We start from the raw sequence: 15,113 nt of genomic DNA on the forward strand, positions 1-15,113 counted from the left end.
AATTGACTAAACCAGATGCAGCTTTCAAGCAGCCAATTTCACACCTCTTTTGAAGTTCATAGTGCTGGTAGAATTAAGCATATGGATATGATTATATTCTCACAGGTGATGCTTACTGCCTTCAGTTATCCTTGCTAATGCTTGATCAGGTCTAGTGCCATCGCACCAGTTAGGGGGCTTTACCCCCCCCTCATTGATCCTGATAAATAATAATCATTTGTGTATGGTGCATGGCTTTGCAAGATGGACTGAGAGAACTAGTAACGGTAACAATAGTTTTGCAACACAGAATGCAACTTGAGAGGGTCACAAACCAAAACCCTGGATTCAGCAGCTGCAAGCATGAAAAATCAAAATCATATCAAATATAACACAGTCTGTACATGGATCCATGCAAAAGAGTGGGGGGGGGGGCTAAATAATGTATGTTTCAATTCATGTGATGCCATATACACCTATTTTATTGTCTTTAACATCCTCATCTCTTCTGCAACAATCCTGCCAAAAATTTGCTCCTCTTTATGCTTGCTATCAGCCATGGAAGGAAAGCCTTCATTGGCACCAATGGGAGCTTTCTTTCTTTCTTTCTTTCTTTCTTTCTTTCTTTCTTTCTTTCTTTCTTTCTTTCTTTCTTTCTAAAATATACTCGGAGTCGAGAGTGGATTTCATGCTCTTTATTCTGCTCATAGTGGTGAGGAGGAAAAATGGAAGTTCCCCCAGAATGTCTGCTTTATAGACATTATTTACACCAGTGTTTCCCAACCACTGTTCCGCGGCACACTAGTGTGCCGCGAGATGTTGCCTGGTGTGCCGCGAGATGTTGCCTGGAGGGAGGCGGGCGAGTCGGGCGGCAAGAGGCGGGGCGACGGCGGTGAGGAGAGGCTGCCCAGTGCGGGGCTCTCGCCGTCTGCCTGCCTGGCTGCCTGCGAGCTCGGCGGGCAGCGCCTCCGTCCGCAGCGCCCGCCTCGCGGCTCTCATTCCCTGCCCCTGCCAAAGCTCACCCAGCCAAGCTGCGCTCTCCTTCCTGCCTCGCTTTGCTGCCTCCTCCCCCCCCCCACCCCCAAAGCTTGGAGGTTCCCCGGCAAGGGGGAGGGAAAAAATTGAAACTTACACTTTCGTGCGTCCCTCCCGGCGTGACGCTGCGCGCTGACGTCACGGGGCTGTAATGGTGGTGTGCCTCGAGATTTTTTTCATTAAACAAGTGTGCCTTTGCCCAAAAAAGGTTGGGAAACACTGATTTACACAATGGGCCCCACGTGATTAGCTAATTCCAGGATTCACCTGTAGGCCAATCAGGTTGCAGATTCACTTCCACCTGAAGCTGGATTGGGTGGCTTCTGTGGACCAATCAGACTGCTGCATTCTGGACCCTATTGTTCTAGAACCAATCAGACTGCTGCATTCTGAATCCTATTCAACTCAGTACATAACCCTTTCTTTCTTTCTTTCTTTCTTTCTTTCTTTCTTTCTTTCTTTCTTTCTTTCTTTCTTTTTCTTTCAAGTCTCCAGAACTTTTGAAGCAGATTTGAGGGCGCCCCAGGGTGCAGTTAGCTTGTGGGAGGAAAAGGAAGATGCAATCCCATTGCACTAGTGGAGCCCTCTTCTGTTTGTGCACTGGATAAAGCCCAGGTCACTTCCAGGTGTCCTTTTCATTGGGCAATTTATCCTTATTTGTTTGCACAAAGTTTGCAGGGAGATCAGTCAGCATTGGTTATTTATTGCACATTCATTCTGATTTGTGTGTGGGGAGGTTAGACGACATTGAATCAAGCAAATCAAGGGAAGTAATAGTGCCACTGTATTCTGCTCTGGTCAGACCTCACCTGGAGTACTGTGTCCAGTTCTGGGCACCACAGTTCAAGAAGGACACTGACAAACTGGAACGTGTCCAGAGGAGGGCAACCAAAATGGTCAAAGGCCTGGAAACGATGCCTTATGAGGAACGGCTAAGGGAGCTGGGCATGTTTAGCCTGGAGAAGAGGAGGTTAAGGGGTGATATGATAGCCATGTTCAAATATATAAAAGGATGTCACATAGAGGAGGGAGAAAGGTTGTTTTCTGCTGCTCCAGAGAAGCGGACACGGAGCAATGGATCCAAACTACAAGAAAGAAGATTCCACCTAAACATTAGGAAGAACTTCCTGTCAGTAAGAGCTGTTCGACAGTGGAATTTGCTGCCAAGGAGTGTGGTGGAGTCTCCTTCTTTGGAGGTCTTTAAGCAGAGGCTTGACAACCATATGTCAGGAGTGCTCTGATGGTGTTTCCTGCTTGGCAGGGGGTTGGACTCGATGGCCCTTGTGGTCTCTTCCAACTCTATGATTCTATGATTCTATGAAATGTTATCCCTAGTGCATTTCCCCATCACATTCCTTATTGCAAAAAGTCTGATTTTGGGTGGGTTGGGGAGTGAGTTTGATGCCCAAGAGCACCAAATAAGTTCTAACTGTGCAACCTGAATTAGCTGGTAGTGATGGAATCCCACCTGAAAAATGTTTCATACATATATGAAAATCTGACTGAGAGTGTTCCCAATGTGTATGATTGGCTGGTTTGAATGATTTAGCATCATGTAGCCAAATAGACAAGCAACTTTGAACTACTTTCTTATTTGTGGTTTTCTAAACTGTGTCTAGTAAGCTTCTTTCTATCAGCACTGAAGGCCTTAGCAGATAGTGATTATGTAAACACTGACTGTACAGTCGTTGTTGAGACATAACATTTTGTATAAAATGGTAGACAATCACAGGAAATGTTGAACTTCCCATTTTAGTTTGCTTAAAGATGTGAAATGTTTTCTATGTTTTTGAGGGTAAAATTCCAACCTCATCCAAGTTCACAATATAAACTTTCATATTAAAGTGACATTAGGTCCAAAATCTAAGCAGCATTTCTAAGCTTTTTATACACTCAGTGAACACCTAATTAAATGGTTTGAAATAAAGCACAGTTTTCAAAAGTTATTAATATATTTTTTTTCTTGCCATCTTGCATATGTTATCATGCTAATGGAAGAGTTGAAGCGTTGGGTCAAAGCTGCTACCTTATTCATTGTAACCAGACTTTAGGTGAAAGCACTTGCAAATTGGAGGTAGACGTGGTTTGTACACTATCACTGTCATCCAAACAAACATACTTTTCTTGTGAAAGTTCAGGGCGGTGTGGGGAAGGGTTCTGCAAATATTTGATGTCGTTCTGATTAGACTGGAGAAACCTAACTATAGGCTAATAATGTGACATCATTAGCAAATAATCATAATCATAATTTATTTATACCAGCCCATCTGGCTGGGTTTCCCCAGCCACTCTGGGTGGCTCCCAATTGAATATTAAAAACACAATACCACATTAAACATTAAAAACTTCCCTAAACATAACTCTGGGTTCGGCTGAGTCGCAAGTTCCGAACCAAATTGGGGGAAACTGAGTGTTAGTTGAGTCAGATTGAGATGCTCTGCTGTTCTGCCTCAGGCGGCAAAATATATGCGGCTGTCCCTGGCATGGGAAGCAACTTTCCATTTCAGGGGGCAACATGTGACTATGTCTGCAAGCATATAACACTTTCCTGGGAGTAAGTCCCACTGAATTTAGTGGGGCTTTCTTATAAGTAGACATGTGTGGGACTTAGGGATGGGTGAATCTTGTCAGTAGGGCTGGGCAATATCTGGTTTTCAACATTGTGATGTATCACCAGGTAAACATCACAATATACCGATACATCACAATGTCTGAAAGAAGAACGGAGCTATGCAGAGGCATTGACTAGCTTCATGGTTTTTCCTGCATCATGGTTTTTGCCAGTGCCTGCTCTTGTAATTAGCTGCCCCCTGCATGAGGCAGGGGAGAATGGAGCCAGCAGTTTTAACAGCTGCAGGAATTGAGAGAAGCATTGGCTGGTTTCCCCCACATTCTGATTTTTGCATAGCACACATACATCATCACCACCATCATGATTCATGATATATTGCCAGTTTGAATCCCCGTGACGGGATGAGCTCCCATTGCTCGGTCCCAGCTCCTGCCAACCTAGTAGTTCAAAAGCATGTCAAAGTGCAAGTAGATAAATAGGTACCGCTCTGGCAGGAAGGTAAACACTGTTTCTGTGTGCTGCTCTGGTTTCGCCAGAAGCAGCTTAGTCATGCTGGCCACATGGCCCGGAAAAATTGTCTGTGGACAAACGCCGGCTCCCTCGGCCAATAAAGCGAGATGAGCATCGCAACCCCAGAGTCGTCCGCGACTGAACTTAACTGTCAGGGGTCCTTTACCTGTACCTGGGCACCTGGTCTCTCTCCCCTAGCTGGAGAGAGGACCCCAGCTGTAGAAATAGTAAAGGGTGCTTGACCCACTGCAACTCCAGACCACTACACAACGAACCTTCCCATTGGGAACTACAATTCTCTGGGAGAGGGGATGCCTGTTAGCCTAGTTTAAGTCTAGGCAAGAAGATCAAACCTCTCCATTCTTAAGGAAATCAGCCCTGAGTGCTCACTGGAAGGACAGGTCCTGAAGCTGAGGCTCCAATACTTTGGCCACCTCATGAGAAGAGAAGACTCCCTGGAAAAGACCCTGGTGTTTGGAAAGATGGAGGGCACAAGGAGAAGGGGACGACAGAGGACGAGATGGTTGGATAGTGTTCTCGAAGCTACCAGCATGAGTTTGACTAAACTGCGGGAGGCAGTGGAAGACAGGAGTGCCTGGCGTGCTCTGGTCCATGGGGTCACGAAGAGTCGGACACGACTAAATGACTAAACAACAACAACAGCCCTTCAAAACTAGCCACTGTATCTGACAGCCCTGTTTGCATGAGCCACATTTCTCAATGGCAGAAAGGCATTGGAAAGAGTTAACTGAGCCTTTGACTCAGAGACAGGTGATCCAGTTAATTATCTAGCCAGGAAAGCCAAGAGGCTGGAGGGTGGGGCTTGCAAGGCTGGGCTGATTAGAGGGCAGTTGAGCTGGAAGGTGATCCATGGGAAGTCAAGGCTAGAAGGTTCTTCTGATTGAGATTTCTGCTGTTGTTCTCCTTTGTAGCTTTTTTATTATTCCTCTTTTTAAAAAATATTACTCTGCCTTGAATCCTACCTGACTTGGTCTCCTGTTGAATTGGCTTTGGACTAAATATGACTCGATTGTAGCAGGATTGTTTTCACACAAGAGGGGCAAGGATAACAAGTCTTTTTTCCCCTGCTGACTTTCCTGTGAGATGCGCCACAGAACGTCTCTGGCAAAGACTGAAAAAGGTAAGTGGGTAGAAGACAGCTGTCTCTTTTCCTGAAGGGCTCTCAAAGCAGCAATGGAGAGTCTCTGGCCCTCCAGAAGTTGATGGACTGCTGAGCCTATCGGCACTGTGCTCCAACAATATCTGTCAGGCCACAGGTTACCCATCCCTGTCTAAAAAAGAACATGTTTTAAAGAATCATTTGTTTACTTCCGGGTATAGAATCATAGACTTGTAGAGTTGGAAGGGACACTGAGGGTCACCTAGTTAGTCCAACTTCCTGCAATGCAAGGATCTTAGCTAAAGCATTCATGACAGATGGCCACCCAACCTCTGCTTAGAATCCTCCAAGGAAGGAGAGTCCACTGTCAAACAGCTCTTATTGTCCAAATGTTCTTCCTGGTGTTCACTTAGACTCTCCTTTCTTGCAATGTGATGTGTATACTTCTAAGAAGCTTGGTGCAGTAAAAGTATATCTGGCTGGAAGGATTGTCAAATGCTTTTTTACTCCTAAGGTTACTGCTGAGTAAGCTTGTGAGCACAGAGATGGCAGGGGGACACTCGCAGCCTGGACATTGGGAATAGAGAGAGCAATCTAGGCATTAAAAAATAGGGGAGGTAGACAAACCTCTGCAGTGTTAACTGCTGATTTGGTAGTCTTGAATTTTCTGTTGCAATGGGGAAAAAGCAGAACTCAAAATATGGTGTTAGTTTTGCAAGTGGGCCCTGAGGCGTTTTGGAAGTTTACAAGTCAGTCCCACTTCAAAACATTTGAGTGACGCTGCTGTAAGCAAAGGCCAGGTGGAAACCGAAAGCTGCTTGAGGAAGAGGCAAAGTCTGAAAGCATTTGCAACAAAAATAAAAGGCCTTTAACCTTTGGCGGTACTGGATAAGACAGGCATATTTTCCTGGAGTAGTTTGTGCTTGTTATAACTCTGGTTACTTTAAGAGGAATGTAACACACCAGAAAGCAAACCAATATATGGCTAGATGGGTGGGGTGGCCCTTGCTAAAAAAGAGAGCATAACATGTAACATTTGCATGTGCTAATTTATGTGTATAGCTGTACATTTAGAAATGGCTATAATTTGACATTGCGGGAAAGACTGTAACCTGGGTGTGCCTGCTACCCAAGGGCTCAGGGTTGCTGGGCAGTGTGAAGGTGCCTTTTCTCTCTCCTTGAGCTTCTTTAGCCTGGCTCTGGACTGGCTAGCCCTCCCAATGGACGATGCCTTCCAATGGAGAACTGTCCTTTGACAGCTCTTAAAAAAGAGGACAGCCATTCTTAAAGTAGGACACATGCCCACCCTAGTTTCTGGTCGATGTCTCATGACTGTGGTCAGTTCAGTTTGAGGGTAGCAAACCCTCTGTGCTCATAGTCATTCCACCCAGATCTACTAGGGCTAGTTCTCCTTATCTGTGGCATCTCTCGTCTCCTAAAGTGCTTTATTGCCTCCTGATGCTCTAAGAAAAAAAAATCCTTCTGGGAAGGGACCATCATTCAGTGAGATGTCTTTATGCATGTGATGAGTACATGCTTTGCATGTACTTGGTACATGCAATTAAAAAGGGAGCAGGGGATGGGTGGTAACTTCTGCTGGAGACCCTGGATAGCTGCTGCCGGTCAGAATAGGGCAGGGGTAGGCAACCTATAGACCAATGTTTTTCAACCTTTTTTGGGCAAAGGCACACTTGTTTCATGAAAAAAATCACGAGGCACACCACCATTAGAAAATGTTAAAAAATTTAACTCTGTGCCTATATTGACTATATATAAACTTACCGGGCTGCTGACCTCCTCACCTCACGCTGCACCTGCGGCCTGGTCTGGATCCGGATGCGGTCTTTATGCAGTGCCGACTCCTGCCGAGTCCTGGTCTCCTCCTGCTCCGGTCCTCCTGGTGACTCGAGTCGCGACGTCTTCTTCTCTCCGCTGCTGCGCACACTGTGCTCGGGCGGAAAGGAAGTCGGAAGATGATGTCCTACTGTGATAGGTCCAGGCTGGAGTCTGGAACAGTCACGGCCCGGACATCAGAAAAGTGGAGGGTGTCCCCCTGATGAGCACCAATCGGCGCCCCTGCTGGCCGAGGGTGGGGTCAAAAACCCCACCCATACCCAGGACACAGTCCGGCGCCTGCCTAGTGGGTGAAAAATTGACATTTATTTTTTTAAAAAAAATCTTTCAAATTTTTCCCACGGCACACCAGGCAACATCTCACGGCACACTAGTGTGCCGCGGAACAGTAGTTGAAAAACACTGCTATAGACATCCAGATGTTGTTGGCTGACAACTCCCATCATGCCTGACCTTGGGCCGTACTGCCTAGGGCAGATGGATTTGGACTGACAACATTGGCCTAGAATGAGTTGGTATAAGGTAGCTTCCTGTATAAAGGCATTGGCTAATCTCCTTGACGCGATGCTAATGAATGTCTTAACTTTACGTTTCAGGTTAAAGCTTGGAATCATTGTTCCCCAGCTGGTCCTTCTCTTTCCCGTGCTTATTGAAGTGGGGGAGGTCTTCCAAAGAGGACTAGCGCCAGATGAAACAACAGACCCATCCCTGAACACTCTTAGACTCCATTGTCATGCTCTTAGACTCCATTGTCAGAATAGAATTCATCTGGTATTGGTTGGATGAAGCTGACAGGTGGATTGAGTATGGGAAAAAGGTGAGATACCCTTCTTCTCCTGCTGAGCCAAATCTTAATGACTCTCACTGAGTGATCTCTTTTACTGCCCTTCGTAATAGCACAGCTACCCACCTCCCAGCCAGCAATAGTCCTGCTACTACTTTCATGGCCTTCTCCTCTGGGGAAGTCCAACAACACCTGGAGGGGAAGACTGGCCTAGGGGCTGACAAAGACAAGTCGCAGGAATTATGGGAGTTGTAGTCCAAAACAATTTGGAGGGCATCTGATTGGGAAGGCCAGTTTCAAAGTTTGCTGAAGACTCTTGAAAATCAAAAAGCTCAAAGCCAATGGATACTCTGCTATCTCCCTTTCCAACACCTCTCTGTAGCATTTGGAGCACTGTGCTGCCACAGTATCATCGGAAGAATTGGAGGCTGCTTACCAGGCGGACCACAGAGGCGTTGTCTTCTTCCATGCTGGTACTCAGCTGTACGAAGTAAATTTCCAAGGTAGTGTATCACCCTCATTAAGGTAGGGGGTGGCAGAATGCCCTTCCGATCTCTACATTCACAAAACTTGTTCCTGTTTTTGGTATTTCCGCGTTCTACCCGTCCCAACACAAAAGCTTTGCCAGTTATGAGGCAGCACCTTGTTTCAAGAGAAGAGGAAATTATATTCTCCTGCGTATACCTTGTACTTGCAAAGCTGAAACGCAGTGGTTTTGCTTCTAGTATCTAGCAAGGTCTTGCTGGCGCTCTGAGGCCCAATCACTGCCAGGCACACAAAGAACAGAGTAAAGGGAGGAGGCAACTGCAACGAATAGGAAGGCCAACACTTTAACAGAGGAACTGCCCGCAACCAAATAAATAACTTTTAAAATTGTGCAGGATGATTCAGAACAGCAGCCTTTAGCAGAAGAGATTCCTCTGACATAACTCTTGACTCCCTCTCTTTTTACCACACTGAAGAAGTTCCACCTTGCCATACAAAAATGGTGCTAGTTTCTGAGAAACTTAACATGTGCTAATGTAACAAATGACTCAGTCCTTGGTCCCATTCTTTATAGTAACGATTTCTAAAGCTCGAGAACAAGCTGTTCCAATGTCTTCCTCTACATACCCTTTGTCGAGTGAGGGTGAGGACAACCAGATTTTTGAATGTGGGCCTGCTGTAATGCATTGGCTGGATGCAAACCTGGTGAAGTCCACAGAGGACTCCATTGCTGTTCAGCACATAGGGATTTGCATTTGGTTGGATGTGCTTCCAGGCAGTCATTATTCTGTAGGAGAGATTCAAATGCATACTGGAAACTTAGGTTTGTACAATTAAAGTGGATTAAATGCACTGCCAAAATAGCACAACAGATCCACTTCAACCAACCAACCAACTAACCTGGACTTTCTATAGTTAGGAAAGTGATGGGAACATGTACTGAAAAGTGGGGTGAACAAATGATTAACAGGAAGATGTATAAAAGATGGTGCAAGCAAATCAGGGCTAGTGTTCATTGTTGTATAAATACCCTGCAAAAAAAATGGGTGGGGTGGGAACAAATGCTCAGTAAAGACCTTTCCACAGGTTTTGTGCAAATACCGTATTTTTTGCTCTATAAGACTCACTTTTTCCCTCCTAAAAAGTAAGAGGAAATGTGTGTGCGTCTTATGGAGCGAATGCAGGCTGCGCAGCTATCCCAGAAGCCAGAACAGCAAGAGGCATTCCTGCTTTCGCTGCGCAGCAACCCCTCTTGCTGTTCTGGCTTCTGGGATTCAGAATATTTTTTTATTGTTTTCCTCCTCCAAAAACTAGGTGCGTCTTATGGTCTGGTGCGTCTTCTAGAGCGAAAAATACGGTAGCTGGGGATGGATGGTCACTCAACAGGTCCTTTGGAGTAGCCCTGGTTTTTCTGAAGGTGCACGAACAAAGTGAGAGGAGCTGTATTGTGATCATATCTTAGGGAGAAAGCAGGACCCTTTACTGTTCAGTAGTTCTCTGTAATTAAATTAATTCTAAGCTGATGATGGACATGAGATTTTTAACATTGACCACTACCGTTTCCCTCAAGAGATGGTCCAGAGAAACCTGTACTACCGAACCCGGAGAAGAGTCTGCAGGTGGCCCAAGCTTGTGCTCTTTGGAGGAGGACGTGACAATGAGATGGGGTATTGGATATGCTTTCATTCTCAGCCCAGCTTGGTCAATGTCTACTAAACTGTTTGTGTATATTTGAGGGGGGCAAGATATAGTTGTTTGATATTTGACTATGAGACTTGGATTGGGCGTAAATTGCCTCGAATGTCTCCTAGAGGTGGGATAGAAATGTTTCAAATAAACACCGAACCTAAATCAATGCATGCAATGGATATATGCAAAATAGGCATAGCATCCCTTTGGTTGAACCATGGCTGCAAGCAGCATATGAGCAAGGTGATCTTGCTTCTCGTGTGTTCCAATTTTTAGATGTTGGGGGGGTATTCTTAGCAAGGTGGGTTGCCAAAAAGAAAACCAGGGCAAGGCCTCCAGTAGCTTCTAATAGAAGGGGCTGCAGTTGCTGCAGCTTGACATGGCAAACTGCACACTTCAGAAATTATGCATCCATGCAAGTGATAGAACAAAGCCCCTGTACCTTTTATTTCTTAATCCTACATCTAGCTTAAGAGATCAAACATAATGCAAAAGATGCTTAATTGTATTGAAACTTGAGTTAGCTGCTGAGCAAGGCTGGGGATATATCTGTTGAATATTAGGGGGAAAGTCTTGATCCTCCAACAATGGAATGAATTGCCTAATAGTTCAACAATGGAACCAATTGCTATTTCCTCTTCTCCCGGTTATTAATGATTGTTTTGTCTCTTGTCTGCAGCAGTCGTTTTGAGTCTTCTCTTCCCACCCCCTTGTTTCCTTCAAGTTGGGTCCGATCAGCATTGCCTAATGTAGGCTATAAGGTATTCACATTTCCCCCTTACTGCTACACAGCTGACCAAAGGCCTATATTGGTCCATCTAGCTTGGTTCTGGAGAGCTAGCAGTGGCTCTCCAGGTTTTCAGATGGGGGGTGTCCCCTGCCCTACCTGGAGATTTCAGGAATTGAACATAGAGGCTCTGGCATGCAAGCTGATGTTCTTCCACTGAGCTATGGTGCTTCTCAGCTGATTCCTCTGTATGAAAAGGAGAGCAGCCCGCTAGCACAAGGAGAGTAGGAAATGGGTGGCAGTGTTGGAGCTGAGAGCTGAAAGGAGCTGAGTTAAGTACCTACTTGAGTGAATGCATTGCCAGGTGGCAGACAGAATATAGAGACTCAAGTACTATGGGCTAGTGGTAAAGTCAACATTCTAAAGAAACACATTTTTAAAGAAAAACATAAAACATGAAAATGAACAATTTCAATCGGTGCGAAGCAATGTTAAACATAAAACAGGGTTTGTGTTGTTTCAGAAGAGTGATGTATAAATGTGAGAAAATAAATGTATAGGCTGAAAACAAATATGGAATGGTTCATTTCACTATGATTTGGGCCTAGCTGGTGGAGATCTCTGATTCTGCTGAAGAATACAATGAAATTAAGGAACTCTTTCAGAAGACCATGGAGGGTTATGTTATCCACCGACTCCAAAGGATTCAGAACCCGTCTCTTTGGCAAGCTTTTCAGTGGTTCGTATTTGATTTTCTTCTCCCCCGAGGGATGGGAAATCATGGTATGAGAGTCTAGAAATGGTTTCCTTTGTCTCTTTTTGTGGTGAAGGGGGGATACTACTATAATTGGCTATGACTCCTTAAAGGTAAAAGGTAAAGGGACCCCTGACCGTTAGGTCAAGTCGTGACCGACTCTGGGGTTGCGGCGCTCATCTCGCTTTATTGGCTGAGGCGTACAGCTTCCGGGTCATGTAGCCAGCATGACTAAGCTGCTTCTGGCGAACCAGAGCAGCACACGAAAACGCCGTTTACCTTCCTGCCGGAGGGAGCCGGCGTACAGCTTCCGGGTCATGTGGCCAGCATGACTAAGCTGCTTCTGGCGAACCAGAGCAGCACACGAAAATGCCGTTTACCTTCCCGCCGGAGCGGTACCTATTTATCTACTTGCACTTTGATGTGCTTTCGAACCGCTAGGTTGGCAGGAGCTGGGACCGACCGAGCAACGGGAGCTCACCCCGTCATGGGGATTCAAACTGCCGACTAGGCTCTGTGGTTTAACCCACAGCGCCACCCACGTCCCTTATGACTCCTTAATTGACTGCTATTCTTCTATCATTTGGTGGGAATTCAAGTCTTGCGGCCTGGTGTCACAAATATGTAGCTGGCCATGGATTATATTTTGAGGGAAGCACATTGATATTTCTTTGTCGTGTTTCAGTCAAACAGAGGTTGACTTGCCCCTACTGTATCCACCTGGGCATTCAAAGCAGCATCAGCACAGACTGGAGGATTATGGGGTACCATTATCCAAAGGGATTCCATCTCACTCACCAGGATACCCATCCATGCCAGTGTTGGAATTAGTGTTTGGGACACAGTGGCCACCCAACCTGCTGCCCAGTAGCATCCCTACATGGGTTGGCGGTGGTGGTCTCAGGTGTTGGAGAACTCCCAGACAATTGTTCTGGAGGATTTATTTAAATAGGTGACTAGTATCAAATGTAGGTTGCCTCTGAAGTAATCTCTTACAGAATCTGACCACCATTCTTCCAAAGAATCCCAGCAAACAGCAGCCTTCCTCAACCTGATTCCTCTCCAGATGTTTGAGTCTACAGCTCCCATCTTCCCTGACCATTGGCCCTGTAGACTGGGGCTGATGGAAGCTGTAGTCCAAAATGTTTGGAGGGCACTAGGTTGGGGGAGTTTGCACTAAGTTGTCCAACATAAATTGGCCAGTGGCTGCCTAGTGACCATAATCTCTACCACCACCCAGTTCAGCTATAGGAGATAGAATGAGCAGTGTAAGTTGTACTCCTAAAGTGAGACTGTGCAATCTTGGCAAAGCCTTCAGTCCACAGCAGTCTGATGATTCCCTTGTCTAGTGGAGGTGCCCATAATAAATTATTATTATTATTAGCCCACCCATCTGTCTGGGTTTCCCCAGCCACTCTAGGTGGCTTCCAACAGAACACTAAAAACAGTATAAAACTTCAAACATTAAAAGTTTCCCTAAACAGGGCTGCCTTCAGATGTCTTCTAAAAGTCTGATGGTTGTTTGTTTCTTTGGCATCTGATGGGAAGGCATTCCATAGGGCGGGTGCCACTACTGAGAAGGCCCTCTGCCTGGTTCCCAGTAACTTCACTTCTCATAGTGAGGGAACTACTAGAAGGCCCTTGGTGCTGGACCTCAGTGTCTGGGCTGAACGATGGGGGTGGGGACACTCCTTCAGGTGGGCTGAGGCCATTTAGGGCTTTAAAGGCCAGCACCAACACTTTGAATTGTGCCCAGAAATGTACTGGGAACCAATGTACGTCTTTCAGGACCGGTGTTATGTGGTCTTGGCGGCCACTCCCAGTCACCAGTCTAGCTGCCGCATTCAGGATTAGATGTAGTTTCCGGGTCACTTTCAAAGGTAGCCCAATGTAGAGCGCATTGCAGTAGTCCAAGCGGGAGATAACCAGAGCATGCACCCCTCTGGCAAGATAGTCCACGGGCAGGTAGGGTCTCAGCTGGTGTACCAGATGGAGCTGGTAGGCAACTTCCCTGGACACAGAATTGACCTGCGCCTCCATGGACAGCTGAGAGTCCAAAATGACTCCCAGGCTGCGCACCTGGTCCTTCAGGGGCACAGTTACCCATCCAGGACCAGAGAGTCCTCCACACCCACCCACACCCTGTCCCCCAGAAACAGTACTTCTGTCTTGTCAGGATTCAACCTCAATCTGTTAGCTGTCATCCATCCTCCAACTGCCTCCAGACATAAAGGTTTGCTTGGTGTAGAATTTGGATTTTAATGTAGAGTATACATCGTTACAATATAGTAAGCTAATAGATCTTGGGAAAGTAATTATTTGACTACTCTGCTAGGAAAAAAGTGTATAAAATTATGCTGGCAAATGTGTAAACATACTTCCTGATCCTTTCATTGCATTGCCTGAGGGCTGGTTCAAGGAAAGGAGTTTTAATTCTTGCGGGCATTGAGTTTGACTCGGAGTGTGTGTTTATTTTTTTATAAAGTAGATGCTTCTGTTTCTAGGCAGAAAGAGCAGATGAAGAAGATGAATGGGGGGGACAAGGTAGACGAAAGGTTATTGTTCCATGGCACCAACAAACGCCATTTGCATGACATCTGTGGGCAGAACTTTGACTGGAGAATCTGTGGGACCCATGGGACTCTCTATGGAAAAGGTACCAATTCAGAGCGGGCAAGAAATGTGCGTAGCTGTGCATGTTTTCTCCATCTAGTGTGCAATGAACCTGAGAGGAACACACACACACAAATTGCAAGGACCATACCATCCCCTGTCTATAGTCTGATATTAAGTCCTCAGCAGAATTTAATCCTCTCCAACACCAATCAAGTACAAAAAAGTGTGTTTGTTGAAAGTCCGCAGCAATGTGGAAGGCTTAGGGGACCTTGGTGATTCTTCTTTTGCCAACTGAATATCTGTGATTGAATGATCTCCTATATCCACTTGCTTCCCTGCCCCTCCTCTTCAGAAGTCTACTCTCCACACCTTTGTGGTTGCCCTGTGCAAGTCACCAAATGGGCTGGTATTGGAGATAGGCAGAGAATGCAGCTGTGTGAGCACAAAGGCAAGAGAATATCACAGTGAGCAAAACACATGCCCTGCATCCAGAACAGCCTCAATGGGCTATTTGGAGGGTTCCCCCCACACCAAGGGTTTCCATGCGCCTGTTGATACTCCCTGTTGGGTGTGGATAATGCTATTTTGGCTACATGAGCAATGGCATATCGAAAAGGAAGGGAGTGGTCTAAAATGTTCAAGATGATTATTTGTGCAGCAAACTCGCATTGGCTTGCTTGGTTCTTACAGACATCTCTTCTTTCAGGAAGTTATTTTGCCAGAGACGCCAGTTACTCACATGCATATTGCCAGTCGGATACCCATGTCAGGAGCATGTTTGTAGCTAAAGTTCTGGTTGGAGATTACGTTCAAGGAAATCCTGCTTACCTCCGCCCTCCATCGAGATCTAACCAATCGAACAACTTTTATGATAGCTGTGTGGACAACGTTCTTGATCCTTCTATTTTTGTCATCTTTGAGAAGTATCAGATTTACCCAGCGTACATATTTGAGTATCAGCCAGTGTCCCATTGTGTGGTCATGTAA

General features: G+C 45.8%; 1 protein-coding gene across 2 annotated transcripts; it reads left to right on the forward strand.

The window, feature by feature from the left end:
* Positions 1 to 4,967: 4,967 nt before the first annotated feature.
* On the forward strand, positions 4,968 to 15,113 carry LOC308596932 (protein mono-ADP-ribosyltransferase PARP12-like; the record flags this gene model as incomplete). 2 transcript variants are annotated; one of them, XM_081212273.1, is made up of 8 exons in its annotated part: positions 4,968 to 5,237; positions 7,667 to 7,887; positions 8,237 to 8,357; positions 9,911 to 10,007; positions 10,712 to 10,790; positions 11,365 to 11,495; positions 14,015 to 14,166; positions 14,833 to 15,113. In XM_081212273.1, the coding sequence occupies exons 2-8, from the start codon at positions 7,804 to 7,806 to the stop codon at positions 15,111 to 15,113; spliced, it is 945 nt and encodes a 314-aa protein (XP_081068399.1). In that variant the 5' UTR covers positions 4,968 to 5,237; positions 7,667 to 7,803. The 2 variants fall into 2 exon arrangements, with proteins under 2 accessions (XP_081068399.1, XP_081068398.1); XM_081212272.1 differs by having other exon boundaries at positions 4,969 to 5,237; positions 10,709 to 10,790.

This window comes from Podarcis bocagei, assembly GCF_964188305.1.
Source record: "Podarcis bocagei genome assembly, chromosome: 10".
Taxonomy (NCBI): Eukaryota; Metazoa; Chordata; class Lepidosauria; order Squamata; family Lacertidae; genus Podarcis; species Podarcis bocagei.